Genomic DNA, 25,100 nt, shown 5'->3' with positions numbered 1-25,100 from the left:
AAGACACGACCTCCCCTTCACAAAACCATGCTGTCTCTCGCTAATAAGTTTGTTTGTTTCCAAATGGGAGTAAATCCTGTCCCGAATAATCCTCCCTAATAGTTTCCCTACCACTGACGTAAGGCTCACCGGCCTATAATTTCCTGGATTATCCTTGCCACCCTTCTTAAACAAAGGAACAACATTGGCTATTCTCCAGTCCTCTGGGACCTCACCTGTCGCCAATGAGGATGCAAAGATTTCTGTCAAGGCCCCAGCAATTTCTTCCCTTGCCTCCCTCAGTATTCTCGGGTAGATCCCATCAGGCCCTGGGGACTTATCTACCTTAATGCTTTGCAAGACACCCAACACCTCCTCCTTTTTGATAATGAGATGACTGAGACTATCTGCACTCCCTTCCCTAGGCTTATCATCCACCAAGTCCTTCTCTTTGGTGAATATTGATGCAAAGTACTCATTTAGCACCTCGCCCATTTCCTCTGGCTCCACACATAGATTCCCATCTCTGTCCTTGAGTGGGCCAACCCTTTCCCTGGTTACCCTCTTGCTCTTTATATATGTATAAAAAGCCTTGGGATTTTCCTTTCGTGAGTTTGGAAGGTGCTGTCAAAGCAGCCTTGGTGAGTTGCTGCAGTGCACCTTGTAGATGATACACACTGAGCCTGTGGTGGAGGAAGTAAATGTTTAAGGTGGTGGATGGGGTGCCAATCAAGCCGGCTGCTTTGTTCTGGATGGGGTCGAGCTTCTTGAGTGTTGTTGGAGCTGCACTCATGTAGGCAAGTGGAGAATATTCTATCAAACTCCTGACTTGTGCCTTGTAGATTGTGGAAAGTCTTTGGGGAAGCCAGGAGGTGAGTCACTTATACAGACATCCAGCCTCTGACCTGCTCTTGTGTCCATAGTATTTATGTAGCTCACCTGGTTAAGTTTCTTGTCAATGATAACCCCCAGAGATTTTGATGGTGGGGAATTCAGTGGTGATAATGCCATTGAATGCCATGGGAAAATGGTTAGACTCTCTACTGACTTTAATGTTTAGGAGTTTTGGTTTATGCAGCAGAGTAAGAGATAAATTTGCAGTACAGTAGGTTCTTAAAAGCACTTTTTAAAAAATGGTTAACAATGTGGTAGTGAAACAGGAGTTCTATCTCCATGATTCCCTACAAATGAATTCGCAGCCAGGGGCAAATGGAGAAATGCCAAGTCAAACAGAGACAATTCAAATTAATCAGAAATTGAAATGACAGCCATAGTACACACTAAAATACTTTACAGTTCAGCCTGAATGCTACTAGCAAGTTATTACTAGCCATAAAGCATTGGAAATGAAGTTCAGCACAGCACTTAACAGACTAAAGGAATATATTAAGGGAACAATCTCTCTCTACTTCTCATCACATGTGTAGTCCCATTTTCTCTTTACATTAAACCTTAACAAAGGTTAAGACTTAAAGATGAAACCTGAAAGGTTCTACCTGAAATATTAACCTATCTTTCTCTGTCAGAATCAGCTCCTTCATGTACAATCTTGTAGCCAATGAGTAGAGAATCAGTCATTCCAAAGCCGATTAGGAAATTGAAGCCAGGCTGAGTTATTTAAATCAAAATAGTTGATGGTTCTTTACATATATTCACGAGCAATGGTGAAACCATATAGAGAGATCTTGACTATCCTTGTTGCACGATAATCTCCACACTGAAGAAATAATGATTGTGATGTACTAGCAAGTTTATGAACTGACAGCAGACAAACGACCCAATTTGTACACATTATATCAGAGTAATTGAGCATCATATGTTTATTCTTTTGCATTACTTGGAGGTTTCTCACTGAATTGCACTGTCTAATGTTCTTGAAAAAGCATCCAGCAATTGTCTATTGTGAACCAGATGGATGTGATTGAGTAAAAGCAAAATACTGCGGATGCTAGAAATCTGAAATAGGGTGAAAAATCTGTGATTGAGTCACAAGCTCATTTTGTGCTGGTGAGCTAGACAGAAATTGACTGAAATCACTGAGTGTAATCACATGCCTTAAAATAACCCAGCCTCATTTAGTTAAATAAATCAAAGAATCCAATTGTTGTCATGTTTTCTTTTCAGCAACCTAGAGATTTTCAGTTTCATTTTTACAGAATCTTATGTAAAGGTCCACACCTTGTGGCATAGAACAAGATCCTCTTCATTCAACACTGTGGGGTCCCGTTGTAATTCAAAAATAGTATAATGTACCAGGGGAAGGTGAAGATTGAGACCACAATCACAGTTCGCGAGTAACGTTAACTCATGGATTCAGTCGCCATTCGACATATATTTGAAATGTTTTGTTGTGACGCACAGATTTCCATTTTCATTGCTTAACAGCCAGGAGCATGAACAGGAACTCAATTTTGCAGGTATTGAATTACCAATATTAGCACTTCTGATACAAGAAGTGACGTCAGTTCACAAGTGGAAGCCTGCTGCTTCCCCGCAGGGTTGAACAGAGGCATCCCAGGTTCTTCCTGCATATCTTTGGCCACCTTACTTTAGAAAGTATCTGGGGTTAGGTCGCAGATCAGCAATGATCTCATTCATTGGTGCAAAACAGGCTCGGGAGGCTAAATAGCTTCTTCCTGTTTCTATGAAAGCTATCGATGAGGATGAGGAACAGCAGCTCCATGGTGCTTTTAATGTAGAATGATATTGATTTTTAGGAATGAACATCTAATCATAAATAAAAACATCTTTTCACAATCTCCATGGCTCAGTACATCAGTTACCAGTACATCAGCCATTAATACAGCAGCTTTAAGAGTAGAGAAACATTGCAAGGTGCTTCACAACGTCATGAGGAAAATGGGTGCTGAATGCAAGAAGAAATTAGGAGGGATGACGAAGAAACTTGATCAAAGAGGTGGGTTTGAGGAGGATAAGAAGAAAAGAGGGAGGGTGAGGGTTGGGAGGCTGGCCAGGAGAGTATTGGAATAGCTAAAATAAAAGCAAAAGGATGTCCAATCTCTCTACACCTCCACCCCCCACCAGGATGGTCTGAGGGCTCTCTGCTTCTTCCTTGAACAGAGGCCCAACCAGTCCCCATCCACCACCACCCTCCTCCGCCTGGCTGAACTTATTCTCACATTGAACAACTTCTCCTTCAACTCCACTCATTTCCTTCAAGTAAAAGGTGTTGCTATGGGTACCCACATGGGTCCTAGTTATGCCTGACTTTTTGTGGGATATGTCGACTATTCCTTGTTCCAGTCCTGCTCAGGCCCCCTCCCCCAACTCTTTCCGATACATTGATGACTGTATTGGTTCTGTTTCTTGCTCCCACCCGGAACTGGAAAACTTTATCAACTTTGCTTCTAATTTCCACCCTTCTCTCACCTTCACATGGTCCACTTCCCTTCCCTTCCTCGACTTCTCTGTCTCCATCTCTGGGGATAGGCTGTCTACTAATATTCATTATAAGCCCACCGACTCCCACAGCTACCTCGACTACACTTCTTCACACCCTGCCTCCTGTAAAGACTCCATTCCATTCTCCCAGTTTCTCCATCTCCGATGCATCTGCTCTGATGATGCTACCTTCCATGACAGCGCTTCTGATATGTCCTCCTTTTCCCTCAACTGAGGATTCCCCCCCACTGTGATTGACAGGGCCCTCAACCATGTCCGGCCCATTTCCCACACCTCTACCCTCACCCCTTCCCCTCCCTCCCTAAACAGCAACAGGGTTCCCCTTGTCCTCACTTTACACCACACCAGCCTCCACATCCAAAGGATCATCCTCCGCCATTTCTGCCACCTCTAGCATGATGCCACTAACAAATGCATCTTCCCCTCCCTTCCCCTGTCAGCATTCTAAAGGGATTATTCCCTCCGCAACACTCCTCCATTACCCCCACCACCTCATCTCCTTCCCACGGCACATTCCCCTGCAATTGCAGGAGGTGTAATATCTGCCCATTTACCTCCTTACTCTTCACTGTCCAAGGCTCCAAACACTCGTTTCAGGTGAAGCAGCGATTTACTTGTACTTCCTTCAATTTAGTAGACTGTATTCGCTGCTCACAATGTGGTCTCCTCTACATTGGGGAGACCAAACGCAGACTGGGTGACCACTTTGCAGAACACCTGGGGTGATACAGTGGCACAGTGGTTAGCACTGCAGCCTCACAGCTCCAGCGACCCGGGTTCAGTTCTGGGTACTGCCTGTGCGGAGTTTGCAAGTTCTCCCTGTAACTGCATGGGTTTCTGCCGGGTGCTCAGGTTTCCTCCCACAGCCGAAAGACTTGCAGGTTGATAAGTAAATTGGCCATTGTAAATTGCCCCTAGTGTAGGTAGGTGGTAGGAGAATGGTGGGGATGTGGTAGGGAATATGGGATTAATGTAGGATTAGTATAAATGGGGGGTTGTTGGTCGGTTCAGACTCGGTGGGCCGAAGGGCCTGCTTCAGTGCTGTATCTCTAAATTTAAAAAAAACCTCCACTCAGTCCGAAAGCATGACCCCAAGCTTCCGGTTGCTTGGCCATTTCAACACTCTCTCATGCCCACATCTCTGTCCTGGGATTGCTGCAGTGTTCCAGTGAACATCAATGCAAGCTCGAGGAACAGCATCTCATTTACTGATTAGGCAAGAACAGATTGAACACTGAGTTCAATAATTTCAGAGCATGACGGGCCCCCCTTTTTATTTTTATTTTTAGTTATGTTTTCTTTTTTATTTTTTATGTGTTTATTTTATTTTAGTTTGTTTCTACTGTGCCTACCCACTTTTTTCATGTTTGTGCTTGGGGCCAGGCTGTTCAGTTTTCTGTCCATTAACACCCTCTCTGTACTAATGCTTTGTCTTTCACCACACCATTAACCTTTTCCTTTGCTCCAAGACCTTCTGGTTAGTTATTCTCTGTGACCTTGTCCTATCAACACCTTCTCTTTTGTTATCTCTTGCTCCACCCCCGCTTTATTTGCTTAAAACCTATTACATTTCTAATATTTGCCAGTTCTGATGAAGGGTCACTGACCTGAAATGTTAATTCTGCTTCTCTCTCCACAGATGCTGCCAGACCTGCTGAGTATTTCCAGCATTTCTTGTTTTTATATTGGAATAGCCAAGTTTGGTAAAGGAGTGAATAAACATTTCAGTAATGGATGAGCAGAAGTAGGGCTGGAGCTATGGAATGTTACAGAGGTGGAAAAAGGCAGATTTAGTGATGGAGTGAATAAGGGGTCGGAAGCTCGGTTCGAGATGAGCAGGATACCGAGGATTTGAGTTTGGTGCGAGCCAAGGAACTTGGTGGAATTGATGGTAAAGGTATTGAATTTCTGATTGGATAAAGTGTCTTTGATCTTCCCAATGCAGGGAATAATGGCTCATCCAGGACTGGATGTCAGACTGGATGCTACAGGGAGATGGTGGGATAGTGGTAATCACACTGGGCTAGTAATCTAGAGGACAAAGCTAATGCTCTGAGGACATGGCTTCAAATCCCACCATGGTAGCTGGTGGAATTTAAATACAATTAATTAATAAAATTCAATGAATGAATAAAAATCTGGAATTAACGCTAGTCTCAGTGATGGTGCTATGAAACTATCATCAATTGGCGTAAAAACCCATCTTGTTCACGAATGTCCTTTAGGGAAGGAAATCTGCCATCCCGACCTAGTCTGACCTACATGTGATTCCAGACGCACAGCAATGAGGTTGATTCGTAACTGCCCTCTGCAATGGCCTAGCAAGCCACTCAGTTTTCACCACAACCTTCTCAAAGGCATTTAGGGATGGGCAACAAGTGCTAGCCTTGCCAGTGATGCCCATATCCCATGAAAGAATAAAAATAGCCCATCTTGTTATTTCTTCGTAAAGCACAGTGGGACATTTTGTACATTAAAGATGTTAATTAATTATGTGACATTCCTGGCTGTTTTGCAATGAGTAATTGGTGAATTTCCTAATAGCAGAACACAGTTCCTGCTCAGTTTAACACAGGATGGATTATTCAAACTGTCAGAAACTCCACTAATACTTGGAGTTCAGCACACAATATTCCAAATAGTACAAATCAGATGGAAAATTACAAATACCAGAAATATTCCACCCACAGCATAAATGATCAGTCTCTGTTTACCAATTCTTACCTTTTTCAGGTCTATAAAACTTATGATAGGGTGAATTAGATTGTCAAAGATGTTAAGATCTATGTTTCCAAGATAAATTAACATGCATCAATTAAACAAGGTCACAAACTCTTGAAACAAAAAGGATAGAATTGAAAAAAAAGGAGAGAAAATGTGCATTTTTTAAAGCCCAGTCACCTCCTCAGGATATTCCAAAATGCTTCAGAGCTAGTTTTCACTCTTAGTTAGCCAAACCAATTTGTTTCTATTATTAAAATTGTACTTATGGGATGTTAACAGTTTTGAATACATCATCTTCTGAGTTAGTAAGATTAAAATATTTGCTTTATTGAGAGAAGGCGGTGGCCTAGTGGTAAGGTCACTGAACTAGTAATCTGTAGGCCAAGCTAATGCTCTGGGGACATGGGTTTGAATCCCACTATGACAGATGGTGAAATTTAAATTCAATTAATAAATCCGGAATTAAAAAGATAGTCTAATGGTGACCACGAAGCCCTTGTCGATCGTTGTAAAAACCCATCTGGTTCACTAATGTCCTTTTGGAAATCTGCCATCCTAACCTGGTTTGGCCGACATGTGACTCCAGACCCACAGCAATGTGTTGACTCTTAAATGCCCTCTGAAAAGGCCTAGCAAGCCACTCAGTCTTATCAAACCGCTATGAATTCTAAGAAAAGGAGTGAAACTGGAAGAACCACCTAGCATCGACCTAGGCAAGAGAAATGACAATGGCATACCCAGCCCTGTCAACCCTGAAAAGTCCTTCTTACTAACATCTGGAGGCTTGTGCCAAAATTGGAAGAGCTGTCCCACAGACTAGTCAAGCCAACAGCCTGACATAGTCATACTCAGGAAATCTTACCTTGCAGACAAAGTCCCTGACACCACCATCACCATCCCTGGGTATGTCCTGTCCCACTGGCAGGACAGGCCCACCAAAGGTGGCGGCACAGTAGTATACATTCGGGAGGGAGTTGCCCTGGGAGCTCTCAACATTGACTCCAGACCCCATGAAGTCTCATGGCATCAGGTCAAACATGGGCAAGGAACCCTCCTGCTGATTACTATCGCCCGCCCCCTGCCCCCCCCCCCCCACTTGTCTGATGAATCAGTACTTCTCCATGTTGAACAGCAATTGGAAGAAGCACTGAGCGTGGCAAGGGCACAGAATGTACTCTGGGCGGGGACTTCAATGTCCTTCACCAAGAGTGGCTCGGTAGCACCACTACTGGCCGAGTCCTAAAGGACATAGCTGCTCGGCTGGGTCTGCAGCACATGGTGAGGGAACCAACAAGAGGGAAAAACCTACTTGATCTTGTCCTCGCTGTCGCAGCTGCATCTGTCGATGACAGTATTGGTAGAGTGACCACCGCACAGTCCTTGTGGAGATGAAGTCCCGCCTTCTCATTCAGGAAACCCTCCATCGTGTTGTGAGGCACTACCACCATGCTAAATGGGATAGATTTCGAACAGATCCAGCAACTCAAAACTGGACATCCATAAGGCACTGTGGGCCATCAGCAGTAGCAGAATTGTATTCAACCACAATCTGTAACCTCATGGCCCAGCATATCCCCGACTCTACTATGACCATCAAGCAGGGGTACCAACCCTGGTTCAATGAAAGTGTAGGAGGGCATGCCTGGAGCAGCACCAGGCATTCCTAAAAATGAGGTGTCAGCCGGGTGAAGCTACAACACAGGGCTACTTGCATGCCAAACAGCGGAAGCAGCATGCCATAGAGAGGGCTAAGTGATCCCACAACCATCAACTCAGATCTAAGCTCTGCAGTCCTGCCACAACCAGTCATGAATTGTGGTGAACAGTTAAACAACTAACAGGAGGAGGAGGCTCCACAGATATCCCCATCCTCAACGATGGGGGAGCCCAGCACATCAGTGCTAAAGACAAGACTGAAGCATTGTCATCCATATTCAGCCAGAAGTGACGAGTGGGATGATCCATCTCGGCCTCCTCCAGAGGTTCCCAGCATCACAGATGCCAGTCTTCAGCCAATCCAATTCACATGTGAAATCGTAACGGCTGAAGGCAGTGGATACTACAAAGGCTATAGGCCCTGACAACATTCTGGCAGTAGTACTGAAGACTTGTGGTCTAGAACTAGCCGCGCCCCTAGCCAAGCTGTTCCAGTATAGCTACAACACTGGCATCTATCTGACAATGTGGAAAATTACCCAGGTATGTCCTGTCCACAAAAAGCAGGACAAATTCAGCCTGGCCAATTACTGCCCCATGAGCCTACTCTCAATCATCAGTAAAGTGATGGAAGGTGTCATCGACAGTGCTATCAAGTGGCACTTGCTCAGCAATAACCTGATCACTGGCGCTCAGTTTGCGTTTCACCAGGGCCATTCAGCTCCTGACCTTGTTACAGCCTTGGTCCAAACATGGACAAAACAGCTGAACTCCACAGGTAAGGTAGGAGTGACTGCCCTTGACATCAAGGCAGCATTTAACTGTGTATGACATCAAGGAGCCCTGGCAAAACTGGAGTCAATGGGAATCAGGGGGATAACTCTCCCCTGGTTGAAGTCATACCTAGCACAAAGGAAGATGGTTGTGGTTGTTGGAGGTCAATCATCTCAGTTCCAAGACATCACTGCAGGAGTTCCTCAGGGTACTGTCCTAGCCCCATCCATCTTCAGCTGCTTCATCAATGACCTTCCCTCCATCATAAGGTCAGAAGTAGGGATGTTCGCTGATGATTGCACAATGTTCAGTGCCATTTGCGACTCTTCAGATACAGAAGCAGCCCGTGTCCCGATACAGCAAGATCTGGACAATATCCAGGCTTGGGCTGATAAGTGGCAAATAACATTCATGCCACACAAGTGCCAGGCAATGACCAACTCAAACAAGAGAGAATCTAAACATCTAATCTAAACACCCTACACTATCAACACCCTGGTGGTTACTATTGACCAGAAACTGAACTGGACCAGCCACATAAATGCTGTGACTACAAGAGTAGGTCAGAGGCTAGGAATTCTACAACAAGTAACTCACCTCCTGTCTCCCCAATGCCTGTCCACCATCTACAAGACACGTCAGGATTGTGATGGAATACTTTCTACTTGCCTGGATGGGTGCAACTCCAACACCACTCAGGAAGCTCAGCACCATTCAGGACAAAGCAGCCCACTTGATTGGCACCCCATCCAACATCTTCAACATTCACTCCCTCCACCACCGACGCACAGTGGCAGCAGTACCATCTACAAGATGCAATGCAGCAACCCACCAAGGCTCTTTCAACAGCACCTTCCAAATCCATAACCTTCACCACCTAGAAGGACAAGGGCAGCAGAGGCATGGGAACACCATGATCTGCAAGTTCCCCTCCAAGATGCACACCATCCTGACTTGGAACTGTATCGCCGTTCCTTCACTGTCACTGGGTCAAAATCCTGGAACTCCCTTCCTAACAGCACTGTGGGTATAGCTACATCCCAAGGTCTGCAGCGGTTCAAGAATGCAGCTCACCACCACCTTGTCAAGGGCAATTAGGGATAAATGCTGGCCTAGCCAGTGACACCCACATCCCACGAACAAATAAAAAAAAAAGTTCTTCCCATTACTTCCATTACTGCTGCTCACAGGTGTTTCAGGCAACTATTTTGAGGATGGTAACTCAGACAGGGATGGTTTAAGGGCAGTAAACTCTACTGACAGTCTACATGTGCTGTTTTGACCTGATTTGGAAATGAATTAATACTTGCTTAAAGAATAGGGATCATGTAGAAGATGCTTTATAGCAGTACATACCAAAGGTTCTAATTCCTTGCGGTCTACGAGGTTAAACTCTGTTACAAAGTAATAAAAGTGCTTATAACACGTATTAATGTGTGCCTCTGCTCCCATGGTGCCAAGCCGATCAAAGTGATGAATGTAAACATGAACGAAGACTCGAAAGAGTCGACAGAGAATCTTCTTGCAGATCTGAAGAAAGTTCTTGGGAAAGGGAATTCCTGTGAAACAAAAATGGGAAAGAAAAGAACAAAGTACGATGAAACATTGGCCTGTTGGGAGACCATTCAAGGTAAATACAGTATGCAGCTTCCTCACAACCCCATCAGTTTAGACCCAGAGTATCCCCAGATATATTAGTTTCAAAGGGGAGGCCACAGGTTTCCTTGTGGGGAAGGGAGCAGCACTCCTGTTCCTCCTTGCTCACAAGGACACTGATTCCTTTTCCTGGCACTGTCTCCTGATCCCAGCAGGTTTGGTTTGTTAAGGAAGCTACCATTGCTCTTTGCTCAGGCCTTGGCATTGAAGGGAATTAAGGAAAATCAACAGATTTCCTCACTTGTTTACACCATGAAGAAATAATGTTCCTTTATACTTTAAGTAAGCAATTTATCCAAAAGTCCACTGTGAACTAGGAATGTGTGGCCTGGGGAAAAAAACAACCCAAATGTTTTACAAAACTGACTGGTGACACTGCCTTTTGAATAAGAAAGAGACAAACAATTCCCTTACACAAGATAGTATAAATGTTAGAGACCATTTGGCTACTTAAAGGGGCAGCATCGTCCATATCACAGGATCTTTATAAACACATAGCTAATGGCACAATGACCTCACCAATCACTGACATTTCTGCTACCATTGTGATAGATGATGCTGTCACAGATATCACCACTGTGATAGCACAAACTCTCCCAGTCTAGTCCCTGGGGAGACCGCTCTTCTAAAGACCTGAACTGACCGGAAACTTTCTCGAATGGGCAACAATGTGAACCAAGCAATTAGAAATGCAAGACCCTGACACGTGATTCAAAGGTAATCCTCCAATGTTCTGAGGTGCAGGAGTATCACTAGATTGTCCATCACCAGTTGGTAAATATGAAGCAAGTAAGGGATTGAACAGCAGCTTTTCAGCCACTCAACAAAAAAAAAGCAATATTCATGAACTGCCACTCTTTGTGGTCTCTTGGGATAACCTGGGGGCAGTAACAGGCTGCCACCAATCGCATGCAGCGTGCTTTCATGGGATTCTGATCACAGTCTAGTTCTCAGCAACCTCTCAGGCCACAGAAGCAGCCAATGCTTCACGGACAAACTCATTTGCCTGATTTAAGGTTTGGTGCGTGACCAATTGATGACCCCTGTGACATGCTCAGTTTTCATTTTCCAAGTGGCAATATGAGTTGTATTTGGGGTTGATGCTTGTTTGCCAGCATTACGGACATTCATTAAAACCATTACGAACAAGCAGCATGGTTTCTATTTAGATTTGATAGCTCTACCTTATTCAACAGAGATTATATATACTGGTTGTTACTTTCCATGTAATCAATTGTGTGACTAGCACTCAAAAAACTTGGTTATTCGATGACAAATTGACAATTGTTCAGTGCAGATGTCACCAAACATTATTCACAAAGTGAGTAACCCCCTTCTAACATCCTACTTGCTACCACCAAAACAAAATCGTAAATTGAATAAAATTTCCCCCCAAAACCAAACGATGGTAAGGTTCCCCTTGACCTCACCTTCCATCCTATCAGCTTCCACATTCAATGACATTTCAACCTCCACCAAACACGTTTCCCTCCCCTTTCAGCATTCTGAATGGACTTTTCCTTCCCCGACACCATGGTCCACTCTTCAATCACCCCCAAAAGACACTCTCCTCCCACAGGACCTTCCTGTGCAAATACAGCAGATGCAACCCCTGCCCTTTTACCCAGTGTCCAAGGTCTCAAAAACTCCTTTCAGGTGAAACAGTGTTTTACTTGTACTTCTTTCAATTTAGTATACTGTATTTGCTGCTCATGATGCAGTCTCCTGTAATTGGGGAGACCAAATCAGTCCACAAAAATGATCCTGAGTTTCCAGTCGCCCACCATTTTAATTCTCTGCCCAGTCCCACTCTGACCTCTCAGTCCTCAGCGTCCTACACTGTGCTAATGAAACTCAACAGAAACTTGAGGAACAGCACCTCATCTTTCGATTAGGCACTTTACAGCCTTCTGGACTCAACATTGAGTTCAACAATTTCAGATCATAACCTCTGCCCCTGTTTTTTTGGATGGCAGCTGTTAGTGATGATTCTGCTGTTTCCATTTATACCTCCTCTGGACTCTTCTTTTGTTTCTTTACTTGTCCCATTACCATTCCCTTTTGCCTTTTTTTTAATTCATTCATGTGATGTGGGCATCACTGACTAGGCCAGCATTTATTGCCCATCCCTAATTGCCCTTGAGAAAGTGGTCGTGAGCCGCCATCATCCCTTTTGTCATTTAATCTCTCCTGCCTTCTACCCCTTGACAGTCCTTCCCCTTTGTTCCTTCCCTCCATCCCACTTTATCTGCCTCTGTACTTGCTTAAATCTATCACATATCGAAAATGTTCCAGTTCCAATGATCAATCATCAACCTGAAACGTTAACTCTGTTTCTCTCTCCACAAATGCTGCCTGACCTGATGAGTATTTCCAGCATTTTCTGTTTTTATTTTAGATTTTCTGTTGCTTTTTAGGGTCTTATTTGAACTTCCTGATTAAATCACTGCATTGTAATTATTAATGGGTCTTTGGTATGTACTGTGAATTGAAGTAGAATATTATGAAATTAGCAGGAAAAGTGTGTCTCTCAAGATGAATATTCAGTGTTCACCACACAACCCATCCAAAAGGAGCATCTCCACAGAAGTATTTCAGATTAAAGGCACGATGCCTCCAAAAATGTGTACAGTTGTTGCTTATTCCAGCAAAACAAAACCTAAAACTAGTTACCACTGACCGATGCTCATTATCCCATATGCACCAATACTACACAATTGTCACATCAGCATATTACGCCACAACGTTTTAAAATATAAAATAAGATCTAACTTTATTGTGCCAAAAGCTACTGGGGAGAATAGAAATCTGCCAACACTAGTTCCCTCAAAAACAGCCAACTACAATCCTGTAAGATGTGCACTTGAAAATAATTTCTATTAATATACTGTGAGGCCAATGATACTTCTCATCTTTTTCACGAATACAAAGTATGTTTGTTTTTCACTTTGCTTAGCCCCTACATAAGCATGCTGTCAATAATAATGAAAATTGATTTTATATACATTTTCTCCTTCGTCACTTTTTGTCCTCCCTCCCCCTGAGATTTTCTGTGAAAATGTTAACAATTACAGATGGTCCCTCAGTGTCTGCAGTAGCTAAAACTGAAAAGGTTCATCGCAATGTAGAGCTACTTTGTTTGCAGATCATTCACACACAAAACAGAACCTATTACAAAATGCATCAAATCTTGTATTCGAAAAATTTTCTCACAAAAGTAAAATCAAAAGCACATCCAATGTAATCCTGTGCTTTTTATATATGATTGCACTAATCTCCCTGCATCATTTATGCTCAATTAAGCAGTCACCCTCTTACTCCTGGCAATTCCTCTAAATTTAAAGCCTCATTTTTATAGTTTAATGAAGTGTCTCAGCTATCAACCACTGCGGCTTGTAACTTGGGCGGCACAGTGGCGCAGTGGTTAGCACTGCAGCCTCACAGCTCCAGCGACCCAGGTTCAGTTCTGGGTACTGCCTGTGTGGAGTTTGCAAGTTCTCCCTGTGTCTGCGTGGGTTTTCTCCGGGTGCTCCGGTTTCCTCCCACAAGCCAAAAGACTTGCAGGTTGGTAGGTAAATTGGCCATTATAAAAATTGCCCCTAGTATAGGTAGGTGGTAGGGAAATATAGGGACAGGTGGGGATGTGGTAGGAATATGGGATTAGTGTAGGATTAGTATAAATGGGTGGTTGATGGTCGGCACAGACTCAGTGGGCCGAAGGGCCTGTTTCAGTGCTGTATCTCTAAACTAAACTTGAGAACTGCTAGCGAGGGCTCTTCTTTCCCAAAACAGAGGTAATATGTAAGATTTTTCAAGTGACTGGAGGGATACATTGTTTAATCTCTAAACTAATAATTTGAAAAACAGGTGAAAATTAATTCTGCTTTTAAAATACTAGCAGATTACAAGGTGACCTACCTATTCCACTCCAGCAGCTGCAATAAAACACTGCCCAGTTTGGGAGATAATGCAAGATGGGAGTAATGAGTGGTATTTTCAACCAGAGCTCTTAACCTGTTTTTTCTGGTGTTCACATCATCTATTGTGGGTTAGATGGCAAATGAGGATTGGGTGGGTTGCGATTCCATCAGAAAAAGTAAAGCAAGGAGGAGAGTGGAATGAGGTCAATGTTGCACTGACCATGTCTCCACAGAAGGAGGGCAGCGGAGGTTCACTCGACTAATCCTTGGGATGGCGGGATTGTTTTACGAGGAGAGATTGAGGAAACTGGGCCTGTATTCTCTAGAATTTTGAAAAATGAGAGGTGATTTCATTGAAACTTACAAAATTCTTACAGGGCATGACAGGATGATTGTAGGTGGGATGTTTCCCCTGACTGCTGAGTCTAGAACCAGAGGACACAGCCTCAGAATAAGGGGCAGGCCATTTAGGACTGAGACGAGGAGGAACTTCTTTATTCAGAGGGTGGTGAATCTTTGGAATTCTCTACCCCAGCGGGCTGTGGAAACTCAATCATTGAGCATGTTCAAGATAGAAATCAATAGATATCTGGATATTAATGACATCAAGGGATATGGGGATAGCGTGGGAAAATAGCATTGAGGTAGATGATCAGCCATGATCTAATTGAATTGAGTTAATTGAATGCCTACTCCTGTTCCTATGTTCCTGTTTTGAAAAATTCTAAAATGTACTAGGGAAGTTCTCACTGCAGTGAATATTAACACTTGCTGCCAACAGCATCGCTGTACTGCCAGAGATAGCTTTTTATGCTTGTTCTCTGGATGTGGGTGATGTTGGCAAGGTCACATTCATCGCCCATTCCTATTTGCCAGGAGGTGGCTTTGGGCATTCTCCTTGAACAGCGATACATGTCCATGTCAGGATGGTGAGTGATTTGGAGGGAAATTTGTTTGTGATGTGAATGATTAAGCACATGCTTTTCAAGGATAGAGTCTGCCCAATTAAGTCAATTAGTCTTTTGGGAAACCCAGGATGTTTAGTGAAAAAGATTGGAGAATATTCAGCATTTGCCTGGGATTTATGAAATGTTCAATAGTTCTTACCATTTTTCTTGTTTAGCATAATCAGTTCAGGACAGTAAAAGAAATAATTTTTCTACAGACCACAGGATAGGAAATAAGTGCATATTTTACATGATGTGAAGAGCTTTGAGCATTCCAAGGATTCATCCTACTGCTCTGAGTTTTTTGTGTACTGCACTTTGACATGAGCTGACACGTGTTAGAGCAAACCTATTCTTTTCTTGCCTGGTAAATATTTGCGTTAAGGCCAATTTACCAAAACATTCAAATAGTTTGAAACCACAAACTATGAGCTCACATCTCCATTTTCTCCTCCCAATATTAAGGCATATTTCCCTGAGTGTAGATGTAAAATTAGATTTGGAAATAGGGATGCAACACCAGCACAACAAAGCTAACTGAATAGTTCGTCTGTCTGTACAGCACGAGGCAGTCCAAACATCATCATCCTAAAATGATTTCACAGAAGTTCGCAAGAAGAAAGAAAAAACGTGCGCACGTTAAAAGCCAATCTTGAGATATTCAATGGATTGGAGATTGGGGTAGTGAGGAAGAAAAATAATAACTATAAGTAGACTCCAGATTGCATCTGGCATTATATCAGCTGAAATTGGGAGTTTTCTGGTATACAGCATGGGAGCAGCCCAGGACTGCAGAGGTTGTAGGAGGCCCACTGATATAATAAACAGACCGCAACAATTAGCTACTTGGGTATGACACTCCAGGAGCTCATGAGGTGTGGCTCAGACTTAGCAAGATTGCCATGCCTGAGGTGTGCCATGTACAGCGCTGTGCCAGGTGGGCACAAACAGTGCAAGCTAACACAGGTGGTTACAAAACTTTGGGAGAAGGAATGAATGGAGGATTCGAGTTTGTTTCCAGATTGGGCTGCCAGATACAAAAAGACATCTGAGTCGGCATGAGATTTTTATGATCAGATTTATTCTGATGTTAATGAAAATTTTCAGCTGGCAGAGAAAGCCAGCAGATTTATAAAGGGTAGGTCATGCCTGATGAACCTAATTGAGTTTTTTGAACAGGTGACTGGAACAGTGGAATAATGTCTCTGGATGTTATTTCTATGGACTTCCAGAAGGCACTCAATAAAGTCTCTCACAAGAGACTGTGAGCAAAGGTTGCAGCTCATGGACTTGAAAGCAAATTATTGACCTAGTTAGGAAATTGACTGAGCGACAGGAAAGAGACAGTAAGGATAATGGGCAGGTACTGTAATTGGCAGGATATGACTCGTGGTGTCCTGCAAGGATCTGTGTTGGGGCTTCAACCATTTACTGTATTTATTAATGACTTAGATGATGGGATAGAAAGCCTTATATTCAAATTTCCCAATGACACAAAGGGAGTATTTTGAATTTCCTATATTTCAAATTGGAAGCAAACCTTGGCGACATTTAATATCAATTCACTTCATTGGTTAAGTCTGTTCACCATTTTAGACCAGTTGGAAAATTAATAGATCAGCTGCCCGCCTCCAAGTCGGGTGTGAGCTCTGGGGTGTGAGCGTTGGGTTGTGATCGTTGGGGTGTGAATTGTGAGGATTGAGCAATGGAGTGTGAGCAGTGCGGTGTGAGCAGTCGGGTGAGACTAGTGGAGTGTCAGCAGCGTGGTGTGAGCAGTGGAGTGTGAGCAGTGCGGTGTGAGCAGTCAGGTGTGAGCAGTGGAGTGTGAACAGTGCGGTGTGAGCAGTCGGGAGTGAGCAGTTGAGTGTGAGCAGTCGGGTGTGAGCAGACTAGTGTGAGCAGTCGGGTGTGAGCAGTGGTATGTGAACAGACTAGTGTGAGCAGTGGGGTGTGGGGCAGTGGGGTGTCGGACAGTGAGGTGTGGGACAGTGGGGTGTGGGGCTGTGAGGTGTGGGGGTAGTGGGATGTGGGGCAGTGGGGTGTCGGACAGTGAGGTATGGGGCAGTGGGGTGTGGGGCAGTGGGGTGTCGGGCAGTGAGATGTGGGGCAGTGGGGTGTGGGGCAGTGGGATGTCGGGCAGTGAGGTGTTGGGCAGTGGGGTGTCGGACAGTGAGGTGTGGGGCAATGGGGTGTGAGGTAGTGGGGTGTGAGGCAGTGGGATGTCGGGCAGTGGGGTGTGGGGCAGTGGGGTGTCGGGCAGTGAGGTGTGGGGCAGTGGGATGTCGGGCAGTGGGGTGTGGGTTGTGGGGTGTGGGCAGTGGGGTGTCAGGCAGCGGGGCGTCTGGCAGTGGGGTGTGGGCAGTGGAGAGTGGGGCAGTGGGGCATCGGGCAATGGGGTGTCGGGCAGTGGGGTGTTGGAAGTGGGGCGTCGGACAGTGGGGTGTCGGGCAGTGGGGTGTGGGGCAGTGGGGTGTGGGGCAGTAGGGCGTCGGGCGATGGGGTGCGGGGCAGTGGGGTGTCGGGCAGTGGGGTGTCGTGCAGTGGGGTGTGGGCAGTTAGGTGTGGGCAGCCGGGAGTGGGCAGTGGGGTGTCAGGCAGTGGTGCGTCGGGCAGTGGGGTGTCGGGCAGTGGTGCGTCGGGCAGTGGGGTTTGGGGCAGTGGGGTGTGGGCAGCAGGGTGTGAGCAGTGGGGTGTGGGCAGTGGGGTGTGGGGCAGTGGGGTGTGGGGCAGCGGGGAGTGGGGCAGTGGGTTGTGGGCAGAGGGGTGTGGGCAGCGGTGTGTCGGGCAGTGGGGCGTCGGGAAGTGGGGTGTCGGGCAGTGGGGTGTGGGGCAGTGGGGTGTGGGGTAGTGGGGTGTCGGGCAGTGGGGTGTGGGGCAGTGGGGTGTGGGCAGAGGGGTGTGGGGCAGGGGGTGTGGGCAGCGGTGTGTCGGGCAGTGGGGCGTCGGGAAGTGGGGTGTCGGGCATGGGGTGTGGGGCAGTGGGGTGTCGGGCAGTGGGGTGTCGGGCAGTGGGGTGTCGGGCAGTGGGGTGTGGGGCAGTGGGGTGTGGGCAGAGGAGTGTGGGGCAGTGTGGTGTGGGCAGTGGGGTGTGGGGCAGTGGGGTGTTGGGCAGTGGGATGTCGGGCAGTGGGGTGTGGGGTAGTGGGGTGTGAGGCCGTGGGGTGTGGGCAGTGGGGTGTGGGCAGTGGGGTGTGGGGCAGTGGGGTGTGGGGCCGTGGGGTGTGGGCAGTGGGGTGTGGGGCCGTGGGGTGTGGGCAGTGGGGTGTCGCAGTGGGGTGTCGGTCAGTAGGCTGTGGGCAGTGGGGTGTGGGCAGTTGGGTGTGGGTAGTCGGGTGTGGACAGTGGGGTGTCGGGAAGTCGGGCGTCGGGCAGTGGGAGGTCGGGCAGTGGGGTGTGGGGCAGTGGGGTGTGGGGCCATGGGGTGTGGGCAGTTGGGTGTCGGTCAGTGGGGTGTCGGTCAGTGGGCTGTGGGCAGTGGGGTGTGGGCAGTTGGGTGTGGGCAGTTGGGTGTGGGCAGTGGGGTGTCGGGCAGTGGGGCGTCGGGCAGTGGGGTGTCGGGCAGTGGGGCGTGGGGCAGTGGGGTTTGGGGCAGTTGGGTGTGGGCAGTGGGGTCTGGGTAGTGGGGTGTGGGGCAGTGGGGAGTGGGCAGAGGGGTGTGGGGCAGTGGGGTGTGGGGCAGTGGGGTGTGGGCAGAGGGGTGTGGGGCAGTGGGGTGTGGGCAGAGGGGTGTGGGGCAGTGTGGTGTGGGCAGTGGGGTGTGGGGCAGTGGGGTGTTGGGCAGTGGGATGTCGGGCAGTGGGGTGTGGGGTAGTGGGGTGTGATGCCGTGGGGTGTGGGCAGTGGGGTGTTGGCAGTGGGGTGTGGGGTAGTGGGGTGTTGGGCATTGGGATGTCGGGCAGTGGGGTGTGGGCAGAGGGGTGTCGGGCAGAGGGGTGTGTGGCAGTGGGGTGTGGGGCAGTGGGGTGTCAAGCACTGGGGTGTTGGGGAAGTGGGGTTTTGGATGGTGGGGTGTGCACATTGGGATCTGGGCAGTGGGGTGCCGGGCAGAGGGGTGTGGGGCAGTGGGGTGTGGGGCATTGGGGTGTGGGGCAGTGGGGTGTGGGCAGCAGTGTGTCGGGCAGTGGGGCGTCGGGAATTGGGGTGTCGGGCAGTGGTGTGTGGGGCAGTGGGGTGTCAGGCAGTGGGGTGTCGGGCAGTGGGGTGTGGAGCAGTGGGGTGTGAGGCAGTAGGGTGTCGGGCAATGGGGTGTGGGGCAGTGGGGTGTTGGGCAGTGGGGTGTCGGGCAGTGGGGTGTGGGCAGTTGGGTGTGGGCAGTCGGGTGTGGGCAGTGGGGTGTCGGGCAGTGGGGTGTCAGGCAGTGGGGATTGGGGCAGTGGGGTGTGGGCAGTAGGGTGTGGGGCAGTGGGGTGTTGGGCAGTGGGATGTCGGGCAGTGGGGTGTGGGGCAGTGGGGTGTGGGGCCGTGGGGTGTGGGCAGTGGGGTGTGGGGCCGTGGGGTGTGGGCAGTGGGGTGTCGCAGCGGGGTGTCGGTCAGTGGGCTGTGGGCAGTGGGGTGTGGGCAGTTGGGTGTGGCAAGTCGGGCGTCGGGCAGTGGGAGGTCGGGCAGTGGGGTGTGGGGCAGTGGGGCGTGGGGCCGTGGGGTGTGGGCAGTTGGGTGTCGGTCAGTGGGGTGTCGGTCAGTGGGCTGTGGGCAGTGGGGTGTGGGCAGTTGGGTGTGGGCAGTCGGGTGTGGGCAGTGGGGTGTCGGGCAGTGGGGCGTCGGGCAGTGGGATGTCGGGCAGTGGGGTGTCGGGCAGTGGGTAGTGGGGCAGTGGGGTTTGGGGCAGTGGGGTGTGGGCAGTCGGGTGTGGGCAGTGGAGTGTGGGTAGTGGGGTGTGGGGCAGTGGGGAGTGGGCAGAGGGGTGTGGGGCAGTGGGGTGTGGGGCAGTGTGGGCAGAGGGGTGTGGGGCAGTGGGGTGTGGGCAGAGGGGTGTGGGGCAGTGTGGTGTGGGCAGTGGGGTGTTGGGCAGTGGGGTGAGCGCAGTGGGGTGTTGGGAAGTGGGGTGTTGGGCAGTGGGGTGTTGGGCAGTGGGGTGAGCGCAGTGGGGTGTTGGGCAGTGGGGTGAGCGCAGTGGGGTGTTGGGCAGTGGGGTGAGCGCAGTGGGGTGTTGGGCAGTGTGGTCTTGGGCAGTGGGGTGTTGGGCAGTGGGGTGTTGGGCAGTGGGGTGAGCGCAGTGGGGTGTTGGGCAGTGGGGTGTTGGGCAGTGGGGTGAGCGCAGTGAGGTGTGGACAGTGGGATGTTGGACAGTGAGGTCTGAGGTGTGGGGTATGACCTGTATGACAGGTATGACCTGTCTTACCTGGCAATAGTGTGCTCCCTGTTGTTACAGCATCACTTAAAGTAGGGAGAGCTCTTTAAACCAAGCAATCTAGCAAACCTGAAGGAAGAGTCTGACAGCTGAAGGCACAACTGAAAACTGTGTTGGGAGGCATGGTTGGAAGGGTAGGTAATTTAAAGATATGAACTTCATGAATTTAGTGGAGTTTTGTCCAGAATGGCCACCACTTTAGAAGTTCTTAATATCTCTCATAATGAGCATTTGTAGAGAAGTATAGAAATATGCAATGTATGTAACTAAACATTCACATGCATGTCCCGATTACTGGCACAACACTAACTGGCTCTTCCAAGTAGCGGGTAAAGGGCTTTGAAGGGATTCTGTCCACCAGATACCTGAAGGTTACTCCACAATTCATGTTCATCAACACCACACGAAATGAATTTTAAAATATGAATAAAACAATGAGGTTATAACTGTTAAAAACTCATCCACTTCCATTTGTCCTTTCCATGTTCCTTTCACACCATGTATTACTTCCTTTGGACATTCAGCCTCTGCCAACGTTTTCCATAACCATCCACTGAAGGATGTGCAAGATGGACTGTGTTGTCTTTCTCCTCTATCTGTGGATAAGTTCCTAGCCTTCATTTAATACCTCTCCTTGACAACATGGCCAGGAACCAGTGTTTGTTGTGTTACACCAATAAGCTTTGTTGAATGACAATGTTCTTTAATCACTGACAGGAGATCTGAATTTATATTTTATATTAAAAAGGCATTTTTAAAAGACCAGCTAAAAAGATGATTTTGCTGGCAGCTTAAGTTGGCGACCTAATTTACTATATTGTAAAGGACTGTGAGGAGGCAGACAAAGTGGCTGTGCATTTCCCAGCAAGAACCAAGACCCAGGAAGTTTAAAAGAACTGCTTTATTTTTGCAAGAGAGAAATGCTGCTGCTATGTTTTTAATTACTGAGTGACTGTCATGTGACAAGCCCATTCCCATCTGTGGTTTTTAAGCAGGTGTTTTCTCTGCAGCAGAGAATCTGACATGAGCAGACCTTAAGTGGGGGTCCCACTCTCTCTCTCCATTCCAGCGTGAAAGCTTTCAACTCCTGCTTGTTTACTGACCACCTTTGCATACAATCAGAAACCCCGTTGGAGTACATCATCCACATCGCTATCTCCAAGAGACTCAGCGGACCAGTAATTGACCTCTTCAAAATAAAAGCCTCAGGACCACTGAATTCAGCTTGAAGCCAGCTGACTCACCAAACGCCACAGATGGTATACCTTTTTTATGGATTCTAACTCAAACAATCTACCTTTCTCCACTTTGTAACCTATTTGTGTGTGTGTAAACCTCCAGTGTGTGTGTGTATGTGTATGTGTGTGAGTGAAAGTCGTTGTATTGTTTATTATTTTATTACTTCAGTTTAGGTACAATAAAGTTAATCTCTTTCTTTGTTAACTCAAGAAAACCTGTCGAATCACAGAAACATAGAAAATAGGAGCAGGAGTAGGCCATTTGGCTCTTCGAGCCTGCTCCGCCATTCATCGTGATCATGGCTGATCATCCAACTCAGTAGCCTGTTCCCACTGTCCAATTGGTTCTTGTTATGATCATAGCAAGTATGTAATTAAACACCTACTGAATTGGCCAGTACATCCACTTTAAGAAAGAATTAAATCTGTTATAGTCTAACAAGGAGAGGGAAAAGAGGGAAAAGAGGGAAGCCCTTCAACCCCTCCTCATTTGACCGTAATAGTTGTGTGGATAATCATAGACACAAACTTGTTATGTAACTACTCCATGCCACAGTCTGTTAGAAACACTAGTGAGGCATGCCAGCACTCCACCCAATGTTTTATCATCTATTATATGTTGTTCTAAAGTCTCATTCACTTGTTACAATTCTGCTCTAACGGGAGATAATGCCACACTAATGCCACACTATTGCCACACCCAAATGGATTGCAGGGGTTCAAGAAGGCAGCTCACCACCACCTTCTCAAGGGCAATTAGGGATGGGCAATAAATGCTGGCATAGCCAGTGATGCCCACATCCCATGAATGAATTTTTAAAAACTGACCCATAGGTTGAAGCTGATCAAACAGCACAGTAATTTCTCCCCCAGGATCTCCACTGCACAGCTGACAGAAACACTTCCTAATGGAAACCAGGACTGCATGAATTCATCAGCTCTTGTTCTGATTTGAATGCACAAGAACAAAAAATCTGTTGCACAATGTTTCTGAATAGAATGATGTTGCTCAATATTTACTGCAGAAAAAAAACAGCACTCTCACTTCCTTCCGAACCAGAAATTCCAGGAAGTGGGATCAAAGGGTGTCTCACAAATCTCTAACCAGAAACCACCTACAGTATCCAGTCATTCACTTTTGTTTCTCAGTCCAGGCCTCCTTAACCTTAAAACACTGCACTAGTAGCTTGCAGAGTGAGCAGGCTGGGAATTAATTTCAGATTTCTTAGCGTGGTGACTGATATCTGGACAGCTGGTTGATACTAAATGTTTTTAGACTGAACAGCCAGCCAGCCTTATGCATATTGGAACCTGAACAGATGACACAGCAAGGCATTCGTATAAAGACATTGCACTACACGAGTTGTGCCAATGTCAATAAGCCAATGTCAATTTCAAAATTCGAGTCAATTGAGTTGAGAATGAAATCAGGAAGCATTTTTACACACAAAGGTTAGTGGAAATCTGAAACTCTCTCTCCCCAAAAGGCTGTGGATGCTGAGTCAGTTGGAGTGTTCAAAATTGAGGTCAATAGATTTTTGATTGGCAAAAGTATCAAGGGATATGGAGGAAAGGCAAGTAATTGGAATTGAGGTACCAATCAGCTATGATCTAATTGAATGTCGGAACAGACTCGACAGGGTGAATGGCCTCCTCATGTGCTATGATTTCAGATTTCTTCTCTTCATAGAGGATAGGTGATGTTCTTAACTGGCAATGGCTGTTGCACCTATGCTGTGGGGATGAAAACCTTGCTGTACTCTTTACTTCTGCCATTGCTGTGGTTAAACTTCCACATCTAGCCCTTCCTTCGTACATTGACTAGTATTTAATGTGAGTCATGAAGTCCTTTCGTGATTTTATCCCATTCTGCGCGGGTTTACTTAGATTGGCCTATAATAAGGGCTAACACTCTTTAATGAGCAATTTTCCTTCGACCTACTTTTCTTTAGCCACGGGAACAAACCCAGAGCAGCATTAAAACAGAAGTAGACAAGCGTTCCTCATTGTGTTGGTTTTGCAAAAATGTAGACGTGATTAAGTGAAGGCTGCGTTTGCTGACAACGAAACCACTAGGCGGCGCAGTACTTGCATATGCGTAAATGCAGGCTCTTCAACTGGAAGGTCAGTGTCTGTGACGTTCAGGCAGCTGCCAGGATTAAGGATGGCACTGCTCAATTTATCACAGGAAATGCTGATGGCTAGATCGTTCTAGCAAACTAACCTTACATTAAGTTGGATGGAAGCCCAGTAATATGCTACTATGTAGTTGTAGGATACGAACTGTAATCCTCAGATATATTTAATATTCCAGTAATCCTATTAAATACAAAAGGAATTTTATAATTGAATTTCCATTGGAAGATAGTGAATAGGCACCCCGATTGATGGAAAAGAAAATCGGGCAAGTATAAAATGTGCTGCCAATTCATTATGTGATTCGTTTATATGACTGACCAAGGCTGCTTTCACCCGAATGCAACTATTAGCTCCCGTCCCACTGGCCACCGTCCCCCCTCGACAACTCGCTTTCTCCCCTCCTCCCTACCGGCCGCATCCCCCCCAACAGCAACCCCTCCCCCCCCACCCCCCGCCCCTCAGCCGCTTGCTCCAGGGTTCGCTACTCCCCCTCTCCCCCTCACTCCTCTGGCCGGGAGTGAGTTGCCGAGGGGGTAGAGCTCCAGCCTCAGTCTCCCATTCAGCTGCTTCCTCCAGCCAAGTGGGGGGCTGGAAACTAGATGACCCTTTATCGCGCATGCGTGAAAATGGACCTGGTGCGGATACAAGATGACGTTAGCGTTACACAGTGATGTCATCCCACACATGCACCAATAAGTCCTGGCAAGATGTTGCTGCGTATGCACGCAGACTGGCACACTCTGATGACATCAGCGGGCTGGTGCGTTGTCAGGAATCACTTTGTTAAGTGAACAGGTGACAAAGACCAGGAGAAAGTGATGATAGAATTTACCACTTCTCCCAGTTTTGCTCACCTGTTTGCTTACATCACGTCTAATTTTCGATCATAAGTGTAATGAGTTCTTTTATGTTGTCTGATGCAACATAAATGAGATGTGTGGAGTTCAGTTATGCTGAAGATCTCAAACAGGTTTATCACAGCTAAACTATTATACAGTACAGAGAAAACTATTTGCAGAACCTTACTTTGGGTGCTACAATTGCAGACTGACTCTGGCTTTGTGTCGCATGACTCAAGGGCGGCACAGTGGCGCAGTGGTTAGCACCGCAGCTTCACAGCTCCAGAGACCCGGGTTCGATACTGGGTACTGCCTGTGCGGAGTTTGCAAGTTCTCCCTGTGTCTGCGTGGGTTTCCTCCGGGTGCTCCGGTTTCCTCCCACATGCCAAAGACTTGCAGGTTGATAGGTTAATTGGCCATTATAAATTGCCCCCAGTATAGGTAGGTGGTAGGGGAAT

General features: G+C 47.0%; 1 protein-coding gene across 10 annotated transcripts in view; it reads right to left on the bottom strand.

Annotated features, from left to right (window-relative positions):
• The window catches only part of LOC137369378 (MOB kinase activator 3B), a 154,507-nt gene that overhangs the window by 16,936 nt on the left and 112,471 nt on the right, over nucleotides 1–25,100 (bottom strand). For all 10 annotated transcript variants that reach the window (XM_068030519.1, XM_068030515.1, XM_068030517.1 and 7 more), the window contains one exon: nucleotides 9,913–10,115. In XM_068030519.1, the coding sequence (XP_067886620.1) occupies nucleotides 9,913–10,115 (203 nt within the window). The remainder of the gene's footprint in view (nucleotides 1–9,912; nucleotides 10,116–25,100) is intronic.

This window comes from Heterodontus francisci, chromosome 4, assembly GCF_036365525.1.
Source record: "Heterodontus francisci isolate sHetFra1 chromosome 4, sHetFra1.hap1, whole genome shotgun sequence".
Lineage (NCBI taxonomy): Eukaryota > Metazoa > Chordata > Chondrichthyes > Heterodontiformes > Heterodontidae > Heterodontus > Heterodontus francisci.
This window is presented reverse-complemented; position numbering and strand designations above follow the sequence as displayed.